The sequence below is a fragment of the Myotis davidii genome, unplaced genomic scaffold (assembly GCF_000327345.1).
Source record: "Myotis davidii unplaced genomic scaffold, ASM32734v1 scaffold962, whole genome shotgun sequence".
NCBI lineage: Eukaryota > Metazoa > Chordata > Mammalia > Chiroptera > Vespertilionidae > Myotis > Myotis davidii.
The window spans coordinates 5,556,593-5,579,085 of record NW_006295559.1 but is presented as its reverse complement, the minus strand read 5'-3'; the positions used below and the strand labels follow the sequence as shown (position 1 = coordinate 5,579,085).

General features: G+C 46.2%; 1 protein-coding gene across 1 annotated transcript in view; it reads right to left on the bottom strand.

Moving 5' to 3' along the window:
• The window catches only part of NEK11 (NIMA related kinase 11), a 170,142-nt gene that overhangs the window by 50,624 nt on the left and 97,025 nt on the right, over window positions 1–22,493 (bottom strand). The window contains exons 14-15 of the mRNA XM_006770193.2: window positions 14,097–14,260; window positions 4,124–4,211 (exon numbers count right to left, since the gene is read on the bottom strand). Of these exons, the coding sequence (XP_006770256.1) occupies window positions 4,124–4,211; window positions 14,097–14,260 (252 nt within the window). The remainder of the gene's footprint in view (window positions 1–4,123; window positions 4,212–14,096; window positions 14,261–22,493) is intronic.

Sequence of the window (22,493 nt, the reverse complement as noted above, 5' to 3'; positions counted from 1 at the left end):
TACAAGGAGGCAGCTGCAGTCTCCAACCGTCCTTTTTTTTCCTGGGGGTCCTCGGTCTTTCCTAGCTGCAGACAGTCTCTCAGCTGAAAATCCTCTGCCTTTTCGGGCTGTATGCTACCCGTTTCAGCTGCTCACCCTTATCTGCTCCAGGAGAAGGCACAGGACACGTCCCTTTATACCTCCGCCATTTTCCCCCCGTCCTAGTCCAGTGGTTTTTAAAGTGCAGTTCCTGGACCATAGCATCAGCATCACCTGGGCACTTGTTAGAAATGCAGATCTCAGGCCCACCCCAAACCAACTGAGTCAGAACCTCTAGTGTTGGGGCCAGCAAGCTGGTGATTCTGATGCTCGCTATAGTTTGAGAACTTGCCTAGTCCACGCGGTCTGACTCCCTCATCTGGTGTTCATTACCTCCTGCCCAAAGTTCTAGTCATCTGGTCTAGAGATGCTGAATTGTGCCCAGAAGTTCTTTGAAAACATGAACTATGTTTGCTATTCCTTGTGTACCCTATAGTGGTTCTGGGCCAAGAAATGCCCAATTGCGCTCTATGAACAGAAGGGTGCATAGTTACCTGACCTGTCAGATACTAAAACATCCTGTAAAGGCACTGGAATTAGACCGTTCTGGTGTTGATAGAAGATTAAGGAGCCAGATGAGCAGACCAAAAGAGAGTCAGAAAAAGACAATATCCAGGAGTTGTGATATCACAAAAAGGGAAATTTAAATTAAATGGAAAAAAATAAATTCTATGGGTGTAAAAAACCTCATGTGAAAAATAAGACAATAAAAGTCCTATAAGAAAATTTTGGAGCCTATACATAAACTCTTTTTTAAAAAAAAAAAACACAGGAAGCTAGACTCTATAAATAAAGTTCAGTCTTATTTTCCTACATAAAAAATAAAAAAATTTCCTTTACCAAAAAACCCCCCAAAGAAACAATAAACATAAAATAACCGGTTAAAAAATTGCAACACATATAATAAATTTAACCTAATATACTGAATGTTATGTCCAGTGCAAATAGCAGTGACCATTCCTCTCCACACAAAAGGGTGCTGGATATTAAAGATCCTATTAAACACATTTTTCAAGGAAAAGAAGGCTTTATTTGTTTAGGAAAAATACTAAAAATTAGCTACCAAGATAGTTCATGCCATATTCACAAGTGTGATGATTCAGACAAATAACACCAAGTGGAACTGCTGTCCACTCCCCAGCAAAGCCTGCATCTCCTCATGGCCAAATTCATCCTTCTATCAAGAATGAGCTCAGATGTTTCCATCTCCTTCAAGCTTCCCTGATGACTTCTATCCCCCAACTAAAAGCAATATCCTCATTTTGGGAATCCTTGCTCTCTTGTTATATAGTTATTTAGGCTCTTGTCTTAGTTCCCCTCTGAAATCTAAGCTTTCAGTGGCAGGATCAGGCCTAAGGCATCATTGTGAGCTAATACCATTCCTCTGCAGAGCATGTTAACTGTGTTGAAATCATAATGTATGAGTAATGCCGAAACCGGTTTGGCTCAGTGGCTAGAGCATTGGCCTGCGGACTCAAAGGTCCCAGGTTCGATTCCGGTCAAGGGCATGTACCTTGGTTGCGGGCACATGCCCAGTAGGAGATGTGCAGGAGGCAGCTGATCGATGTTTCTAACTCTCTATCTCTCTCCCTTCCTCTCTGTAAAAAATCAATAAAATATATTTAAAAAAATAATGTATGAGTAATAAATGAGGGCATGGTTGCTGATATCAGTGGAACTTTTTCCCTAGCTAACAGTAATATACAATGTCCTTCACTAAGAGTTTACTACCAAGAATGAGTATTAATATTGTTTTAGGGATTTATTTATAGCACAAAGCCTTTTCCCTGCTCCCATCACCACAAATCTGCCAAATGAATGGTCTGGCATGGTAACAGACAGATAGCAGGTTCTCTGTAAATTGACACTAATTCTAATTTGTTGCATCTTTTCAAGTTTTAAAGAACTTATAGAAATTATTTTCTCTAATGCATAAACAGAAGGGATAGTGGCAAACAAATATTGTGCATTCACATCACAACGATCCAAGTGGTTTATGAGTCAAAAGTAGTGGTTTCAACATGTCAGTAACCAAAGATAAACCACTATGTTGGAATCATTGTAATTATTTTGAGACATTCTTTTCTGTCAAGATGAAAAACACAGTAGTGCAAGGTTAAATGCCTGTCAATCATCCCTATACTTAGCAGCTTAGAGTTTGAAGAGCTTAAGCCAAGGAGTTTCTAAGGGTTCCGTAAACCCTGTTGCCTTCTCTGGTGTGTATCAGTCACATTGTTTAGTAGAGATTAAATAGTTATTACCCAAGTTCATTGGAAGAATTGAGGGGTAACAATTTTCAAAAAGCCAAACATATCAATACACCAAAGGAATCTTAATGGGCAGAGAGATGTTGAAGTAGTATCTGTTTTAAGTGCTTCTGTGACAATATCCAGTTTAGATCTATAAAACAAGTCTTTTAATAAATATAATTTACCAAGGACTTGTGTCATTCTGCTGATGAGTTCTCTCTAGAAGTACCGCTAAATTCTCAAACATAAAAAAAGTTAAACTTCATATGCTCCCGTGGTTCATAGTCTGGTTACTAAGAAATAAATTGACAGAATTTTCTAAGTGAAGGAAGACAAAGGTCATCTTCTGTCCTTACTGAGTAGTGATGGGCCTGAATGGTTACTATAGTAACACCATCTGCTGTCTGTGTAATGAGAACTCATATCCATTTCCCCACCTCAGGTCACTCCTTTCAAAGCATCCTCCTTATTGTTTGTTAAAGGTGATCTTTTCTGAATTGCTTAAAAACCAGTGGTATCCTAATCCGGAGGGGAAAGATCAAGCTCCTTAACCTGGCATACAAGATTCTCTATGGCCTTGGCCCAGGTTTGCTTATCCCTTCCTCACACCTTATATTCCAGCAGCATCAAAATTCTTGATAGTTCCATGCATATACTCAGTTATTTCATACCTCTGAGCTTTCACGCTTTTTGATCCTTTCTAGAGAATACCTCCCCCTCCTGACCAATTGGTAACTCTACTCATCTTTTCATTTATTCATTAAATGATTATTTTAAAAATACTATGTGCCAGCATATGTGTTAGATTCTGAGGATACTACAGTGAATGAGATCTTGTGCTGCCTCACAGGTACAGGAAATGACAAAGCTTCCCCTCCTCTGTGAAGCCTTCCCCAGGCTGCACCCCAGAGTGGACCTCTGCCCTCCACTTGGCTCACTCACAGTACGTGTTGTCTTCATCACAATGCCCTGACTACGCTGGGAGCTCATTAAGACAGGGCCCTTGTTTTCACCATCACTCTGTAACATCTGGCTTATCATGTGTGCTTTATAAACACTTGTCGGGAAGAAGGGGGTGAGGAAAAATCAGGGCGCTGTGTGATCACTGAGGCTTCGCACACAGAGATGGGAATAAGCTAGAAAAGGGCCACACGTTGTGCAGAGAGCTCCGAGTAAAACAGTGAAAAATGCTTGCACCCCTGACAATGCCATGTTTATGCCTGCCATTCCCTTGGAAGAGATGGCTTTTGGTCCTACAATTAAAAAATGTTTAAATGACAGTTTATCATCCAATGCTAGACGTTATCATAGTTGGCTTTTGGATTTCAAAAAGTAGAAACTAAGAAATAAGGTTTTATTCTTGGAGTGCAGCCATCTCATATATGGAGAGTGACGATGCTAAAGAAATTTCGGCTTTGTTTTCAGACCCAGTCTCTTCCAATAACTGCCTGACCTTCAGCGTGACGGTCCCCTCAGCCTGACTGAATGTGCCTGTTTCTACAGGAGTGAGGTGGACAGACCTCCCTTCAAAGAAACCTGTAAAACTGACAGTAAGCTCTGCTGGGCCACCACTGGGTCATCCTTGGAGACTGAGGGTCACTGACAACAACAACAAACAATTCTTTGAGAATCCCAGGTCCCTGGCCAGACACAGCCTCTGGTGGCCTCAGTTTCCTCCGTTGGAAAATTAGGAGGCTGGACTGAAATATTTGTGAGAGCCCTACGCGTCCTATTTCTCGGATGGCCCACCGAGTCAGCAAGTATCACTGTAGTTGGGAAAGAAGAAACTTACTCACCCAGAGAGGTGCCACCCAGGACGCTCTCCAAACACCTGACCAGCGACTCAGTATCACTGCGCTGCCAAGACAAGACAGCTTCACTTCCCTGTAGAAGAGAAGGCTATTTAATGACGTGAAAAATGTTCTTGCCACATTTAGGCAAAACTAAACACAGGAAAATCTGGTTGCAAAATTATTTTACAGTATGATCCCCCCTTTTTTTAAAAAAAAAGAAAAACATCTCTCTCTCCCCTTTCTCCCTTATTCTCTCTCTGACGGGAAGAACATACACTAAAATGGTAACAGTGGCTCTGACTATAAGGTGGGATTATGGGTGATCTTTATTTTATCCTTTGTGTGCTCATGCCTTTTCTGAATTTTAATAATAAACAATATGACTTATTTAACTTATAAAATGCTAAATGCAATTAGAGTGGATTAAAAAACACAGTTTTATGCAATCTATAATCTACTCACTACAGTAGGAACCAAGTGAATATTTTTTCCTAGAGAGCGTTTCTACCAGCTCTTCCTTGGAAATGCATGGTCTTCAAGGAGTCATAAAATCTAAGAACTGCCTCAACGGAGGTTATTTACCTTAACCCTCAGTAAGAGTCAGGCACCCCCATGAGTCTGACAGTATTTGATAACAAACATTACCTTTAATACAAAGTAAATATCTGTCCTTCACCCAGGAGGCCGGAAATATTCAAAATAGCATCCCAATGCTCTGGGAAAATGGAATCTCTTAATTACTTTCACGTCTGTGGTTATTCTGAGAGAAATTAATAATTTATGGCTCACCTGCTCCATTTCAAAACAAGCAATACAGTTTATATTGCTGGAATTTTGGATTTTAGAAAAAATGTACTGTAGTATAATAAACTACTCAAAGCAGTATCTGAATACATTGGGTTTCATTTTATAACAGCTGGTGGGGTTCGGGCAGCCACTTCTCATGCATGTGGTAAAACCAGTGTCACTTCACGTTCCACATGTACAGGGAAGGCCATGATGAGGAAGCCATGCCGGGTCACGGCTGGTCAGGGAGGCCAAAGGCACGAGTTGCAGACCCTGGTGCCCAGCCCAGGGACAGGGAGGCAGGGACCAGGCACAGAAACAGAAGAAGAAAAGCAGGTCTCTCCCTTCTTCTGCACCTTGTAGTCTCCAAACTTAACCGGGACAGCGTCGAGCCAGGGAGGAGCTTAGCAGAGACACCGCTGCTGCAGGGAAAGCAACGCACACGCCGGCATGTGCAGCGATGACACCAACCAGGTAAGCCGGGTTCTAAGCCGGCTCTCCCACCGAACGTGCTGGCCTCTGCCAACCAGCTCGGCTTCCTGGGTCTGTTTCTGCATCTGCAGACCAACATGGTCAGGGAGCCTTCCTGCTCTGACACCCTGTTCTTCAGGCTAAAGAGTGAGATGGATAGAGTGTGGCAGGTTGTTTTCGAGGATGGCTACAGCCATCCCTCCCATCCCTGCGCTCCTCTCTCTCACCAGAGGTAGAGTCCCTTTCCCCACTGAGTTGGCCCTGCAACTTGCCTTGGGCCACAGAATGCAGCAGAAGGGGTGCCGAGTGACCTCTGTAACCAGGCCTTCAACAAACCATGTGGCTTCCATTTTTACTCTCTGGAAGGCAAGGACTACATAAGGAAGTGCAGGCTATCCTCCTGGAGGGATCAGGGCGAGAGGCCACATGGAGGAAAACAGAGCCCCCAGCCAACAGCCAGCACCACCTGTCAGGCATGTAAGCAAGGCACCTTGGACCCCACGCCACGTTCTCAGCTAAACACAGCCACGTGAGTGACGTTAAACAGTTTCACGTGGAGCAGAAGAACTGTCTCGTGAATCCAGACAATTCTCAGAATCATGAGGAAGGATAAACCATTGTTTGAAGCCACTCAGTTTTGGGGCGTTTTGTTACACAGTAAACGATAACTGAGACACTGAACAAACTGAAGTCCCTGACCAACTTTTTTCCATTTTTATGTCCCCAGCGCCCAGCATGGCCCCTGGCACATGACAAATGCTGAGTCTGTGCAGGCCTCTTCCAGCTTCTGTGGTTAGCAAGGAGGTAAAACAAGAATGGCACCGACTCTTTGGGCTACAGCCTCCCGACAGACGGGTTCTTCCCTACTCAGAATTCAGCAAAGTGGAGGAGGACATCCTACTTCTTAATTCTGTAGCCCTGGTCAGTCCATAAGCCTCTGCAGGTCTAGGTCTCTTTAATTGTAAAGTGAGGGGAATAATGGCCTCCATCTCACACAGGGCTCTTATGAGAAGCAACTGAAATAAAGATCCTTGGTACACTGTATGGCTTGTTGGAAACACCTAATGAATGGAATCAGAGAGTTGGATAGGATAGAAGATGGGACGGGAAAGGGACACAAAAAAATGAAAAAGTTCCAGTCACTGTGCCTGCTGCTGAGGACGGAGATGCTCAATAAGCATTTGAGTCAATGCAACAGAAACAGCACGAACCAGAGACAGGGCTGTAGGGAGCACCTGCTGGCTGGCACATGTCAGGAACATCTTCCTCACACTGAGATTAGGCAACGCTGTACAGGGGTGTGGGAGGGAACAAATAATCCTAATAACATAGAATGAACGATTCAGTGAGCGAATGGAAGTTAGTATTCACTAACTTTTATTAAGGTCTTCTATGTGCCATGTTGTGCCAACTCACATGTATTCATTTATTTAAACTCTTCCAGGTGTGGAGTTTTTCCTCCCCATTTAACAGTTGAGAAAACTGAGGCACAAACAGGTTCCATAATATGGCTAAGGTTATGCAACTAGTAAGAGGTGGAACAGGCAGTGAGTCTCTGGAGCCTGAACTCTTCTTAGCCACTAAACACACATATTGTGGAAGGCAGGGCTCCTAAGCCAGGGGAGCTCATGATATTGTTGAAAGAAACAGGGTACACACTCCAGAGGGAGGCCTAAGAACAATGCCTTGGTATACAGGAAATATAATGCAGCCTGGAGACAAAACACAGCTAGAGAGGCCTGGGTGGGAAGGTTGGGTTCTACATCAAAAGCTTCCAAATGCAGCCCTAACCGGTTTGGCTCAGTGGATAGAGCATTGGCCTGAAGACTGAAAGGTCCCAGGTTCGATTCCGGTCAAGGGCATGTACCTTGGTTGTTGGCACATCCCCAGTAGGAGGTGTGCAGGAGGCTGCTGATCGATGTTTCTAACTCTCTCTCCCTCTCCCTTCCTCTCTGTAAAAAAATCAATAAAATATATATATCTTTTAAAAGCTTCCAAATGCAGGTTCTACAGAGAAGTTTAAGCAGAACGTGGGTCCTCGGCACGCTCCTGGCAGGTGGGCTGACTCCCAAAGGCTGGACAGATATCGACACAGACACAGACAGGGTCACAGCTACACAGTGTCTTGTTTCCGTGGCTGAAAGCTGCTCGGAACGAGTGGGAACGGTTGCCTTCGTGGCGGGCTGCGGGCCTGACACCGAGTTCTCTGTCTGCTGAACAACCCAGCAGGTGGAGATCTATGAATGTGTACAGAGTGGACGTAAAAGCTTCCATGATGGCCCCAGCCACAGACAGGAGCTCAGCTTCAGCTCCCTCGGGCTTCACATCCAAGGGTCCCTTCTGTCAGTGGATATGAGCGAGTGCAAAGGCTGATTTCTTGCACCTCTTGGTTACCTCTCTTCTCAGAGACATTCCAGAGGATGAAGCAAACCATACCTAACTGCCTTCCCTACTTACTCTCATTCTGGACTTGCCCCATTTTCCCTGAGGGACCTCATTTGAGGCACCCAGGCTCTTCCTGGAGCTGAAGTCACACACAGGCCACGAGAAGCTGAAAAAGTGGTCCTGATGCAGGCTAAGGGCTTAGATGTGTCATTATATGTACACTGAGTGGCCAGATTATTATGACCACCCCATCAGTACTTCATTGACACTTCCAAAAATACTGAATATTGAGAACTTCCAATGCAAATACTCTCAAGGTTTTATTATTATTATTATTATTATTATTTGCATAACTAATTCACTTCATTGTATCAATAGGGTGGTCATAATAATCTGGTCAGTCATAATAATCTGGCCACTCAGTGTATATGAATATCAATTCTTTTCTTCCTCTTTTTAAGACATTATTGTTGAATTTTGGGGGTGACATTGTTAATAAAATTATATAGATTTCAGGTGTACAGTTCTACAATACATCATCTGTATATTGTATTGTGGGTTCAGCACCCCAAGTCAACTCTCCTTCCGTCACCATTTATCCCCCTTTACCCTACTCTACCACCTCCATGCCCCTTTCCCTCTGGTAATCATTATTCTGTTGTCTGTGTCTAGGAGGTGTTTTTTTCTTTGCTTAATCCCTTCACCTTTTCACCCAGTCCCCCAGTGCCCCTCTCCTCGGACAGCAGTTAGCCTGGTCTCTGTATCTTTGAGTCTGTTTCTATTTTGTTTGTTAGTCGATTTTGCTCAGGAGGAGCAGATTCGGATGGGGCTGGGATATTAGTTCACTGTGGACATGCTCAGTCCAGGACGTCTATTAGAAGTCCACATGGCCCCACTCTGGGCAGCCTGGATGTGTGAGTCTAGACGTCTGAGAGAGAGCTGAAGAATGGAAGACAGGTATTTGGGAGTTGACAATCCATAGACACTATTTCAGTACGTGAGCCTGTGTGAGATGCCCATGCAGGTGCGACTGGGTCTGTTTTGTTCACCACCATAAATTCAGGGCCTAGAACACTCGAATACGTGTTGTATCATTGATCCAAGCAACAACCCATCTACCTCCTTTTCTGCAAGTTGCTTTACTAAGCTATTGTCCACTGTCCTTCAAACCACATCCGCAGACAGCCCTGAAAAATGTCTTAAGTTCCAGAAACCAAAACACTGAGGGGACCTTATCCATTTCCTACTCAGGTGAACCTTCCACAACTCGGTCTAACCTCCTTAGAAGCCAAGCCCTTGCTTATCTGCATTCATACTTCGTGGGAAGTCAGAGGACGCATCTTAGCACAAAGCCATCGGACAGAGCTGATGGCCGCTTCGTGGGGGCGGCCCTGAACTCGGGAAGCTGGCCTCTGACTCCTGCCTCACTGCCCACGGAGGTCTCTGCCAGGAGCAAAGGCTACAATGTGTGTCAGGATGGAGCAGAGCCACATCTGTGAGACTCGGGCTGTACGCAGCCCCCTGGCTCCCATCACAGCGAACACCTCTGTCACCGAATTCGGAGTCACTGAGACGTGACTGTCAATGTGTCCATTGCTAACACCTTGTTTACTCTGCATTATTAAAACCGCTAACTGCAGCTGTCTCTCATTAATGCCCCAGGCACAGCCGTCAGTATCTGGGGTGGGGGGTGGGGGAGCTGCTTCAGGGTTTCTAAGACATTCCTAGGCGTCCAATACAGAATGCTTAAGATATTTTGGGCTACAGGTTGGACATGTGAAGGATGGGAGAAGACAGGCTGATAGAGTGGCGCCACGACGTCCACCCAGAACTCGGGCGATGGGTTTGGGAAGCTGGTGAGCCTGGTACCCCCCTGCTGCAATACCTCGGGGGTTCCCACAGGCGGAGGGAAGCTGCCTCCCATCAATCCCCGCCTCCCGACAGCTCAATTGCTCTCGATTAACTGCTTATCTCCTTACATGCCTCGTGCCCACCAGTCGAGGGAAGACAGTCCTGCAATTCAAGGAAGGTTTGCCAGAAATAAACGGAGAAAGATTTTCGTGTTCCAAAGGCAGCCCTCATGACGCACCCGTCTTTGTTGCAGATCACTACTGCTGACTCCAGTGTAGCACTGTTCCTGTTTTAAACACCAAACACTCTCACTCGGGCACTCCTTGATTGAAATGTCAGGGCCGATGGCCGGAAGTCCCTACCTCATGGTCTCCTCCTTTCTCCACCCTCACCTTCTGCCTCACATCACCCCTGGCCTCATTTGAATTCCAGCTGCTCAACACCCATCAAAAGGTTGTTCAAGAATTAAATGAAGGGATGCGGCTGTGGCAGCCGCGAGGTGTGCTGCTTAGATACCCATCTTCAAGAGTGAGCCTGCTGCGGACTGCGTAGCGGGCTGATGGCCTCCAGCTGCTGCGTCTGAGGATCCAATGCCAGTGTCCATGTCAGGGCCACCCTCCTCCCAGGCGGCTCCCGGTCAGTGTGAGCACGCTGGGGATAAAAGAGCCAGGACGTTCCTGCCCAGTGAGGACTTCCCTCCTTTCTATGGACCGGGACACATTTTCAGACTCACACCCCAGTTAGAGGCCTCATCCAGTCCTTCCTTCCTCATCCGCAAATACGCAGACTGGCATCGGGGCTTGAGGTCTCTGGCCTACCTCACAGGCAGTCCTCTCATTTCTGATTCTGTCTTGTTATCGGCTTCCCAGAGGCTCTGAACTGACAGCATGTGAAGTCCTGGGCACAGAACGAAGGCTCTGGAAGGGTTAGCCGTGACTGTTATAATAATTACGATTCGATGGAACTGATGACCCCTCCCCCAGAGGACACACTGAGCAGCCCCGACTCTCCTGACGACCTGAGCCGAGTCCTGGGCAGTGCGGGCCTTCCCTGGACCGCACCCATTTCTCTGCCCTGTGGCACCAGTCCCTGCAGATCGTTCCTGCTTTTCCTAATGCTTCACTGTGCAGAGAATTTCCAAACCTCTGGAGGATTTGGGGGAAACGTACTGAAAACTTCAGCATTAGCTGGGAAAAGGGGCCTCCACAGCCCTTTATCTCAGCCAGAACAAACATCCTGGGCGTAAGAGCCTGAAGGCAAGCATCGGTCAAGGCCACACTCACTAAGCAGCCTTTCTTGAGGGAGTTCTGTGGCAGGTCATTACGGTCCGGCTAGAATGGAGACCGCTGGTGCGCGTGGGCGGGGAAATGAAGCTCAAGGCAGTAAGGGGGAGTTGGAAGGGTCTACCCATCCGTCTACAGCCCTAAAACATGTCCATTAGAGCACACGACACCCTGCCAGTGGCAGGTCCCATGGTTACCACTGGGAACCCTGTTATGATGACAGCCACAAACTGTGTTCCCCTGAGGTCTCAGAGGCTGGTTCCAATTCAGTGACCACAGACCTCACAGAAAAGCTACCACCATATGACAGTGGCCGGCATAGAGGCGTTATTGACGTTCTACTTACTGCAGCAAAGAAGCGGCTGACAGTCAGCAGCAATTAGCTACTTAATAAAACGGTTTTGGAGACAGTGCTGCTGAAAAGATGGTCACAGGTGGCATAAGGGACCAGCAATCAATCCTAGCGAAGCCCCCAGCTGTTTTCCTTTTAGAAGGCTCTTCTGTCATCAAAATAAAAACTGAGAGACTTTTGGCCCATCTGACAGAAGGGGAATCCACTCTGATCTGAATACTCACCTGAGAGCCCCGAGTGTGATGATCACCTACGTCAAGCCACATGTGGCTCGCGAGCCACAGCTTGCCAACCACTGACCTAAGTCATGCATGTCAAACTCAAAGGGTAACACAGGCCAAATAAATGAGGCATGTGGCCTGCGGGCCGCGAGTTGGCCATGCTTGACCTAAGTGGACCCTGGCACACTCAGGGGTGAAGGGCAAACGGAGGAGAGCGGAGAAGAGGTGAACCCCAGAGACGGCCACAGGTTTTTCTCAGTTCACCAAGCCAACAGTGACTGGGTCTCGGCACAGTTTTGTCACGGTAATTTGTCTGTTGCTAATAAAATAACCTAAAAAAGCCAGGGTTGACCCCATCACCACCTCACAGCCAGCACCTTTGAGGAGGGAAAGTACATCTAATTATGAGGAAAAACAAATGGGGTTGTAGTGACCTGTCTCTAATACTTTATTGTGAGTTCCACTCCAGGGGGATATGCCTTCTGTACTAGAAAAAGCACTGCCTTAGGATCGTGCCAGATCTGGGCCTGAAGCATGGCTCTGACCCTTCCCTAGCTGTGTGGCCCCAGACAAATTACTTCTCTTAGAAGTTCAGTTTCCTCATCTGGAAAAAGGGATCAGAACAATGACCCAACAGGATTTTGTGACACAAAATACCATCATGGATGTGAGAGAGCTTAGCATCTCATCCCAGCAGATTTATTAAAAATTAACCACCGCCTATCACACCACATGTGACAGGTGCACAGCCCAGAGAGCAACACTGCTGCCCTATCTTTATCTCCAGCCCTAAGAAACAAGAAGGGTTATTTTTTTTACTACAGGTGTAAAATCTCACTTTAACACTGAAGAATTTTGGCAGTATCATAAAAAGGCCATAAGATGGCTGGATAACTTCATCATAATAACAGCAAATTCTGGAGACTATTCTAAGTACATGACACCGATAACTCCATTTAATCCTCAAAGCTACTCTATGAAGTTGGAACCACTATGCTCCCTTTTTACAGATTAGAACATGGAGGCACAGTGAAGGTTAATAACTTGCATAAGGTCGCATAACCTGCAAGTGGCAAAGGCTAGACTCATACAGGTAGTTTGATTTCCAACCCCATGTTCCCACAAGAATACCAAAGATGGGACTTCCAGAGTGGCTAGCAAGGCTCTACTTCTTGACTGGGGTGGCGTTTGCCATCTATTTGATTCGTGTGGTTTTCTCAGCCGGTTTTATTTTATTATAAAAATTTTTTAAGTAATAAGATTAATAACTAAAATGTTACCCCTTGATGCTTTGGGCAAAAGTTGAGTGTGTATATATGTTACATATCATGAGTTTTGCCACCACAGGCTCTGTAATACTGTAGTGACATCTGTCCAGTTGTTTCGGATGGTGGCACAGAAGCAAATGGAAACTGCACTGTACTATGTGGAAGGAGGTGTTATTGTTCACCAGAGTCCAGTGGAAAAATGCAGAAATGGAATAAGGCAAGTGGTTTGATTTTGGCATTCTGAATAGCCCCCACCTGACTCTGTATTTTCCTCATTTATTTGTCTCTCTCTTCAAATGTTTGTCTCTTAATTTCTCTCTCTTGTCCTTTCTTTACCTCTTCCTTCTCCCTTTCCCCTCATCCCTTTCTCTGCTCAGCCCCATAGCCATGCTGTGCTAGTTCCCGTCTCCCTGCCTCTCGCTCCTTTTCTTATAAAGAACCTGAGAACATTTGTCATTTGTTTTATTTACCGAATATTATGATATATTAGTTAGTCTTCATTAAGTGGTTGAATGCCTTATGTAAACCTTCTCTCCACTCCAGCCACCACCACCCTGAATTATGTGCGTAGGGACACAGGTGCTCCTTGATGGACATTTGTTTTACTATCTTGATGGTTCCCAGTCAGTAAAAAGCTTCTGTACCTTAGGAAGTTCAGGGTTGGAAAGGTTACTAATCACAGCCCAAGAAGAAAATGAAATATCTGAGCATAAATTGCCCAAGGTCACCAGCTTTCTCCTCACTCACCCTTGCTCTTCCCTCTCCTGCAGACCCAGCACTGAGAAATCCCACGCCAGGCTGTTTCGTGGCCTATGGCCCACGTGGGGCTTAGTCTTGCTCTAGTTAAGGAGATCTATGGGCAGGGCGTTTACCCAGAGGCCTCAGTGCTGCATGTCAGAATGGGCCCTCAGAGGCAAACACTGGCCAGGAAGATCACCCCAAAGTGCAGGATCTCTGGGCCTCATCCCCAGAACTAATTGGTGCATCGAGATGGGACTTACAAACCTGATTACCAGGAAGGAAGGTACCCCTTTTCCCTGCTCATGAGACCTCTGCATTGCTTGTTCAAAGCTGTACAGGGGTGCTCCTCAGTGTACACTGCAGTGTTTCTTCCGCTCCTGCCCCCTAATAAGTACTGGCTACTCCAGCCCTTCCCTCATCAACATGGCCCAGACCAGATTCGCGGCATTCCAGGGGGCCCCGCCTGCCCTGGACCTTGGATACCAAGACTCATCAGGGGCAGCCTTTACAATAAATCCTGGTCCCCCCTCTCCCACTTCCAGGAATCAAGGCTTCCTTGATTCTCTCGGGGAGGCACAGCCCAGACAGTCCACCCCTTTTGGGGGCAGCCGCCCGTACCTGTTGGTTTGCTCTGCAATCAGGCTGGGGTCCCTTGTCCCTGACCTCGGCCTCCAGTCCTGCCAACACCGTTTCTTCCTCCTTCTCCTCCTCACTCTCTTCAGAACAGGAGTCAAACGTGTCAGCATAATACTCCTCAGCTACATGCGGGTCTTCTGGGATCCCTGAGACACAGAATAAACAGAGATCACGTCCCACCAGTCACTACGATTATAACGATTATAACGAGGCTCAGATCCCGGAGTTTCCCGTGATATCTATATTGTGTTTGTACTGACAGAGCTCCCCTGGAGTGAAAAGTAGCTTCTGAAAGGAACTGGCTGAAAGTAATAAATACTCAGCAGGTAGGGGAAGGGAGCAGTGACTGTTTGCAAGCACGTTTTTAAGATGCAGGAATAAAACCAATAAATAAGAAGAAACCATCTCCTCTTACACCTTTGGACCAAGATCGTATTACCAACGAGGGGACTCAGGGGCAGGAGCGGGACAGGCGCTTGGCTGCAGGACCCGGTTACTCACCCACATGAAGTTTTACGGAGGCAGGTATAGTGGAACTAGGCCAACACTTATCCTGGGAATTTACTTTTTAAAGAGAATATTGGTGGTGAGACCAGGCAAGATGGATGGGGTATAGAGAATGGCATGTGGCAAACTGAGGAGAAAGTTGTGATTTTTTTCCTAACAAGCCGTGAAGCCTCTGAGATGAAGTTTACTCCAGGGCTCTACTTACTCAGATGCACTCAGGCCACTTAGTTAAAAACAAGATGAAAAGAAAAGAAGAAGAAAAGATCACCCACTGAGCTGAAGCCAAGATGTGGCTACCCACGTTACTTGATGTAATACGATTCTTAGTTAAGAATACAGCTGGTGCGTATCATGGTCTTCAGCCAAGAAAGACCAAGAATGGATCACAAAAAAAGCACAGTGATGATAGCATCTCCACTTTGTTAACGGGGCCTGGAAATGGAGAAATACCGTTGGAGACAGGAGGAAATGACATAAGGACTCCTTAGCACAATCAAACTGTGGGCATTCTAGGCTTTGTACCATACTCTGAATTATAAATAAATGATTCTTCTAAATTATAACATCCAGCACTGCTTTTCATCCTTTTGTTGCCAATGTTTGTCTAATGGGAAAAACATGGAATTTGGGATCAGAGAATCAAGGTTTAATCTAGCTCTACCCGCTCTAAGATGAGAACCTGGGCAGGGATTTGGACTTGCTGAGCTCTGATTTCTCCAGGAAAACCGACATAAGGCTGCTCAGCAGGCAGCGATGAAGATTCAATAACACGACTCTTCTGAAAGCATCTGATACAGGAACGTTTTACACAAATGTTCACATAATGTCCACATCTGTAAGAACGGATTTTAAGCGAACTGATTCCATATTCCTCTGAAAGTAAAATACCAGTGACTGTAGAATTCCCTGACAATGAAATACTTCGACATCTTTGCTACCGGCGGTTTCCCATAAACCATCAGAGCAGTGCTGTGGAGTCAAAACTCGTGGGCTCAAAAGATAAAAATGACATATATTCAAAACTGCCTCTGCCAATTCCTTGGGAAGGGGCGTGTCGCGAATCTCATAATTTCTCCCAGTAACTCAGACACAGACTGTTTCCCCTTCAGATCACTGAGTTTCCGTTAAGCAGCAGATGAGATAGACGGCTTGTATTGGGGGCAGTGTTTCATAACATTCTTTATTTGATTCACACTTACAACCGCAAGTAGATCACAGCAAGGGAAGTATATGGAAATTAAAATCTACCAAGAGGCCACTTCAGGTTCCCAGCTTTTACCTCAAGTAGGGACATATGTTCGCTGAATGGAATGGCGGACAAAACCATGTGACTTCCTACCTCTCTTCCTCCCCCTCCCACTCTCCTTGAATTTCTGCGTCACTTTCAGAGAGTCATCCATTCTCTCTCTCTCCCTAAGCCCTCCCACTTCCTCGCCCACCCACTCAATCTGTCTTTTGGACAGATACTCATTCATATTTTCTCCCTCTTGCCCTCTCTCTATTCATTCCCCCCTCACCAACTTCGGGCAAGAATATCTGCTTTCAAACTTGACCATGATACACTAAGAAATATCATTTATACATAGAAATGTGCCTGTATCTGTGTATTGTATATAAATATTTTTATGATTGAAACAAAGTTTCATGTATCAAGATTTACCCACACTATATCTGACACACTCTGGTATTTTGCATTGTATTCAGTTTTTTTAACTTAATTTAATTTAATTTTTTTATTTTAAATATTTTTTTTTATTGATTTCAGAGAGGAAGGGAGAGGATGAAGAGGGTGAGAAAGATAGAAATATCAATGATGAGAGAGAATCATTGGCTGGCTGCCTCCTGCATGACTCCTACTAGGGATCAAGCCTGCAACCCAGGCATGTGCCCTTGACCAGAATCAAACCTGGGACCCTTCAGTCCGCAGGCGGACACTCTAGCCACCGAGCCAAACCAGCTAGGGCTTCAGTTTGTTTTTAAATGCCAGTTGCAACTTGCTAAACTGATTTCTCACTCCACATTTTGAAAAATACTAATTTATAACGATGGCTTTGGCATAAAAACACACATACACACAAAAACCTGCATTTAAATCAAGCCTCTACCACCAGCTTCAAAACATTAGGCGATATTTAAATTTTCTGCACTTCGGTTTCCTCATCTGTAAAACGGGGATGATAGTACCCATCTCAAAGAACTGTTGTGAAGATTAAAGAGTATAATGAATACAAAGTGCTCTGCACATGGTAGGTACCCAATAAATGCTACTCACTAGGATTTAACATAAAACCCTGCCCGTGTCCACCCCAGGAAGAAACATAAATATTTGACAATCATAAGCATATATTGAGTTAAAAATTTTAAATATATTTAAAACAGAATCATTTCTCAAAATCCATGCCCAACTCAAACAGGCAGTAAGGAACGCCGCCTTTCCCTGGCCTCCCTTCTGCTGGCTCCAGAGGGACCCGGGCATCCTACCTCTGCTCTCCCTTTGTCCTTCCTGCCCATTGGCTCCACCGGGCTCCCTCCAGGCAGCTCAGGGGAACCTCTGCAACAGGGGTTAACCAACTGGTTCTGTAAAGGGCTGGGCCGTCAAAATGTTAGGTTGGCAGTTACACAGTCACTGCCGTAACTACCCAGCTCTGCCGCCTGAAAGCAGACACAGACGATGCACAGACAAACGCGTGTGGCTGCGCTCTGGCAGACCCTTCTTCCCAGAGCTGCCATAGGCCAGACCCACAGCATGCCACACGCACCAACCTTCCTCCTGCTAACAGGCTCCATGTGCACGTCTTAGTCCCTGTCCCTCTCTCCCCAAGCGTCCCCTCCCAGGAAGGAGAGAGAGAGGAAGGAAAGGCCAGGGAGAAAGTGCCATTCTACCACCTTTGCTAAGTCATGCAGCGGACTGGGGTGAATCCAGCCCGTTTTTCTTAGGCACCATTAACTTGGTGCAGCTCAGAACAGGTTCACTTTCAAAGGGAAGAGTCAAAAGAAATGGAAGTCTGTTCACCACGCCGTGTGCTCTCTGTCCGTGGGCCCGTGCGAAGCCTTCTCAGGCTAAGGCTCATTTCCCCTGTCACGGAGGGAAAATGGTCTGTGATAAATAGCTTTAATTTCCTCGCACCCTGAAGTCAGCCTGGAACACGCACCGAGCGGCATTCCGATCTCCACTGGGCGGGCAGGGATGGGGTGCGCTGATGAAGTAACCCAATCTTGGCGGCCTGAGCGAGGACAGTGATTGCAAATCCATGCTGGAGACAAAGAGAAGCCATCACCTTGTTCTGGGAAAAGGAGGCTCTGGTCACATCCTTCAATGAAGACCCGAATCCATTCCTTCCTGTAAGGCGTAAGTGAGCGTCGGGAGCAACTACAGGGCTTGTTAAAACCCGGAGCGGCTGGTTCAGTAGGTCTGGGGTGAGGCCTGAAAAGGTGCCTTTCTAACAATTCCCAGGCGAGGCTCGTGCTGCTGCTCCGAGGGCCCTGCTTTGAAAACCACTGTTCTAGGATGTGACTAGTTCAAATAAAAGTACCATCATATACTGTATAGAAGCACTACAGTAACACATACAAGACTCTATGATATCTCCACATCTTACAACCTTTGTATGTTAGACAAAAATAGAAATAACTTTATTTAGAAGAGATTTGTGTCATTGGTTGTCTCAACCACTCTCAGTCTCAGTGGAGTTCCAGAGGACTGTTTCCATGTTACTGCTGGGAAGAACAAAGCTTTGAGTCAGTATCCCAAAGTTACAGCCCTTCACAGTTTGTAAGAGCATATTCATACTCATTGTTCCACTTGATCGTTGCAACAATTATTCACGTTAGACCAGGACCACATTTTTATCTCATTTTCCAGATAGTGAAAGCGAGGCTCAGGGGGAACCAGCGTCACACAGCTGCATGCATGGTGGACACAAGACGAGAATGCAAATCACCTGACCCTTATGTTTTCCCCACAGAATTAGTGCTATGTTACCTTTGCTAGTAAATGTTAGAAATGTTAGCCTTTGCTAGTAAAACCAGGTCATAGACAAAGTCGTGATTGTCTTCCCCTTAACCCTGAAAGACGTTGAAAGGGATAGACTTTCGATTTATGAGATGCAAAACTGAACTTGGACTGTCTGCAGGGAGTGGAAACTACTGAACACCAGGGGCCCTCACTCAGGCTCAGCCCAGCTGTCACCACCCTCCTCCTCAGACGTGCTCTAACTGGAGCCTGCCACCTGGAGGGCTTGTTAGACACAGACGCCTGGCCCCAGGCCCAGGGTTTCAGACCGCTAGGTCTGGGGCGGGGCCCAAGATTCCACATTCCTAACGATGCTGCTACCATGGCACATATGCTGAGAACCACTGCTCTGTCTTATAAGACCTTCAGGAAAAAAATGCCATAGTAGTGCAATTGCTTAATGAAAAATTCCCCAGTATTTATTCATGATTGCATTAGCTCTTTAAATGTTTTTAATGATCAGGAAATGCATTCAATTTTTTTTTTAAGAGAAGAATAAGACAATAAGACAAGAACTTTGCCTAAAGACAAAACCAAGTTTCCTTTAAAGGAATTTCATTACGTAAAAGGAATATCTCAGCCTGGGTACCCGCCACCATCCTCAATGATTCTAACCATTGGTGTGCCTTGAGCAAATGCATGCAAAGACTTCAGCAGAATGGTTCTCAAAGGGTGGTCCCAAGAGCAGCCACAGAATCCCATTAGATTCTCAGGCCCCCCAGACCCAGTGAATCAGAACTGGGTGAGGGCCACGCAGTCTGTGTTCTAACAAGCCCTCCAGGGATCCTGACGCGCACTTGAGTTTGAGAACCAATAATTTAGTACAAGGACTGGCCTTTAATATCTGCTCAAATGAAACAGTTTCTATGGCATCCCCAGTAGGGAGCAAGCTCCTGGGGGGCAGGAGCCAGGCCTATCCCGTTTACCATAGTGTTTCCATCCCACGGCTCAAAGCAGACATGTAGTCTTCTTACTGAATCAGTGAATGCCTAAGTCTCTGAGAGATAGGACTTTCAAAGTAGCACATAGTATCTACTATGGATTTCCTAATCTCTTTTGGGGGGGGGGGCAAGAGAAAGGAGGAGGTGGAAATAGAAATTTTTCTTCCTAAGAGTCCTGCTCCCTTCCCTCTTTCCCATGTATCTTGAATTTATATTTCAGAGGGAGTCATAGCTTTGAATAGCAAAAAAGTCTTCTTCATACTCATGTTGCCAGCTCTATCCCACAAGCCTGCCAAGTTCGAGGACTCAGATGACCCGGAGGGGATGACACTCACTGTGAGACTGTGGCTCCGTCCAGGGCCCCAGACTCTGCTCTGGCTGCACGATCGCCCTGCCCTCCTTACACAGCTAATGACAGTGTCAGAATTAATTAATGTTTGCTGAGCTCGGTGGCCAAGTGACTTGTGATTTGGGAAACCCAATGGACTCACTCACACACTTCCCCCCCCCCCCCCACTCTGTAATCAGTGTATTAAGGAGACATTCATACATTTCAAGAATCGCTTAAGTTCTGATATCCAGATTTAAGCTTGTGAACGCATAACTTTTAAACATACAATTAAAACCATTCATAATTTGCTATACTACCAACATTAACTTACAATTACTTTGGAGCATAAGTTAAGTGGTTTGAAGTAAGCCTGTAACATACCTAAAAACACCTTCCTATCTCATACATGCAACTTACTTCTCTATGTAAAGGTCTCATCACTCAACTTCTAAGTTAGCCTGCAGGGAATGCAATTCTACAAGTGCAAGCCCTCAACAAGCAGCTTATATGCTAAACCCCGTCTTTAGAAAGGTATCGTTTCTCTCGCTGATACCACAGGTTAAATTACATGGCATTCCACCTTCAAGCAACAGTTGAGGCTACAGAATAAATGCAGAGACACTGAATTCCACCACATAGATCAGCATCATTCCTAAAAGCCCAGCCTTCCATCCTCCCGGGGGCTCACAGAGGTACGCAGTCTCTCACCTCTGGACCTCTCTTCCCCTGAATCATTAGAAGAGGAGGACTGACTGGAACTCTGCTGTTTTGGAAAAGGCATTCTGTCAATTCCTAACCGTCAACACACACTGGGCTACATTTCTCCTTTTCCGTGTGTGAATGCCGTCTGTCTCTTGCTGCGACCCACCAACGGTCTATCAAAATCGTGCATGAGTCACCGGCTGGGCCTGGAACACGGTGCTTACGGTGTCCTCGCTCCCACCGCAGCCCTCAGGATTGCTCACTGGAGCTCAGAGGGGGAGGGCGAGCCCTAAGCACGGTGATCAGTATTTCCCATGATGACTCATTCCCTGTTATGGATACCATGGCCCCTACTCCCTATTTCAAATGGCAGCTGCATCTCCGTTTCATTATAAAGAGCCCGCTGTGGGGCTCATGAAAAATGACTGGAATTTTCAATCACCATAATGTTCAGTGCAGCCGCATATTTGCTATGGAACATTTTGAACCGATGTTCAGTCCAGGGAAGAGTGAAATCAACACACTCATACTCCAAGGGAGAAATGTACAGTCCAGGTACCTTTTAATACTCAGCCCTTGCGATTGCCTCCCACCTACGGCCTCTCTCACATCTTACACGTGCTGTAACAAATCTTGCCTAAAGTGCTCACCGTGCTCTCTCCTCCTCCAGTGGCTCCCCCACTGCCAATACATTGAGTACAAAGTCTTCAGCGTGGCGGCCAAGGCTTTCTACCACCTGCCGCGACCCACCTTTCAGACCTGCCTCCTGCTAGTGAATAAGGAGGCGCTTAGTTAAAGGTGGGCACCAACAGGGGTTCTGACTGGGTTGCCCTGGGCCGGGTCCAGGCAGCGTTAACTTTATGATGCTTTCTAGATTGTTCTTAGATCACAAACTTGGCTTTTGTAACCAGGACTCTCTACATTTTTCCCTGAACCCATTCTTACTTTCCAACTTCATTCCTTTTTAAAAAAAAATTTTTTTTTTAAATTGATTTCAGAGAGGAAGGGAACGGGAGAGAGAGACAGAAACATCGATGTTGAGAGAGAATCATTAATTGGCTGCCTCCTACACGCCCCCGACTGGGGAGCAAGCCCGAAACCCGGGACCAGGAATCGAACCATGACCTCCTGGTTCATAGGTCAATGCTCAACCACTGCGCCAGGCCAGCTGGGCTCCAACTTCACTCCTTTAAAGAGCCTTCTAGAAAAGGAGACATATGTGGCTATTTAAATGAAAATCAATTAAAAGGAAATAAAATGACACATTCAGTCACACGAGCCACATCTCAAGTGCTAGAAAGCCATCTGCGCCAAGATTACAGAACATCTCCATCATCACAGGAACTCCCATTGGACATCACAGCTACAGAGTCCATCACCTGCTGGGCCACAGCCTTAAGGTAGAATTTGGCTAGATTTCTTTAAAGTCTTGGGATGTGGGTCACTTCGCCTCTCCGCCCCTTCGTTACTCCGTGGCCAGCACACCCTCAACCTCCACCATTTCCCACCCCTTTGAAAGAGAAGGTGGAACCACAGACCCTTGGAGGTCCTCCCGCCCTCACTGTCCTGGATGAAGCAAGGGAGAGGCCGTGACTTCATTCCACCCTCGCCTTGGGTCTCCTCATCATGTCCCCGGAGCACCTTCTCATCTGTCAGGGGCCTTTCCCCACCTGCCTTTACACAGCGCCTATAAGTGGAGCTTTAATAGAAGCCTGGCTCCCGCTATCCATCCCAGAGAGGCAGCTCACAGACCTCCCGGACCCTCACAGTAGAAAATGTTTCCACTCAGAACAGAGCTCAAGCCCACTTTACTGATCATATCACCAACTGTAAGTGGAACCAAATCTTAAATCCAAATCTCAAATCCAAACAGTATGTTTACAGGC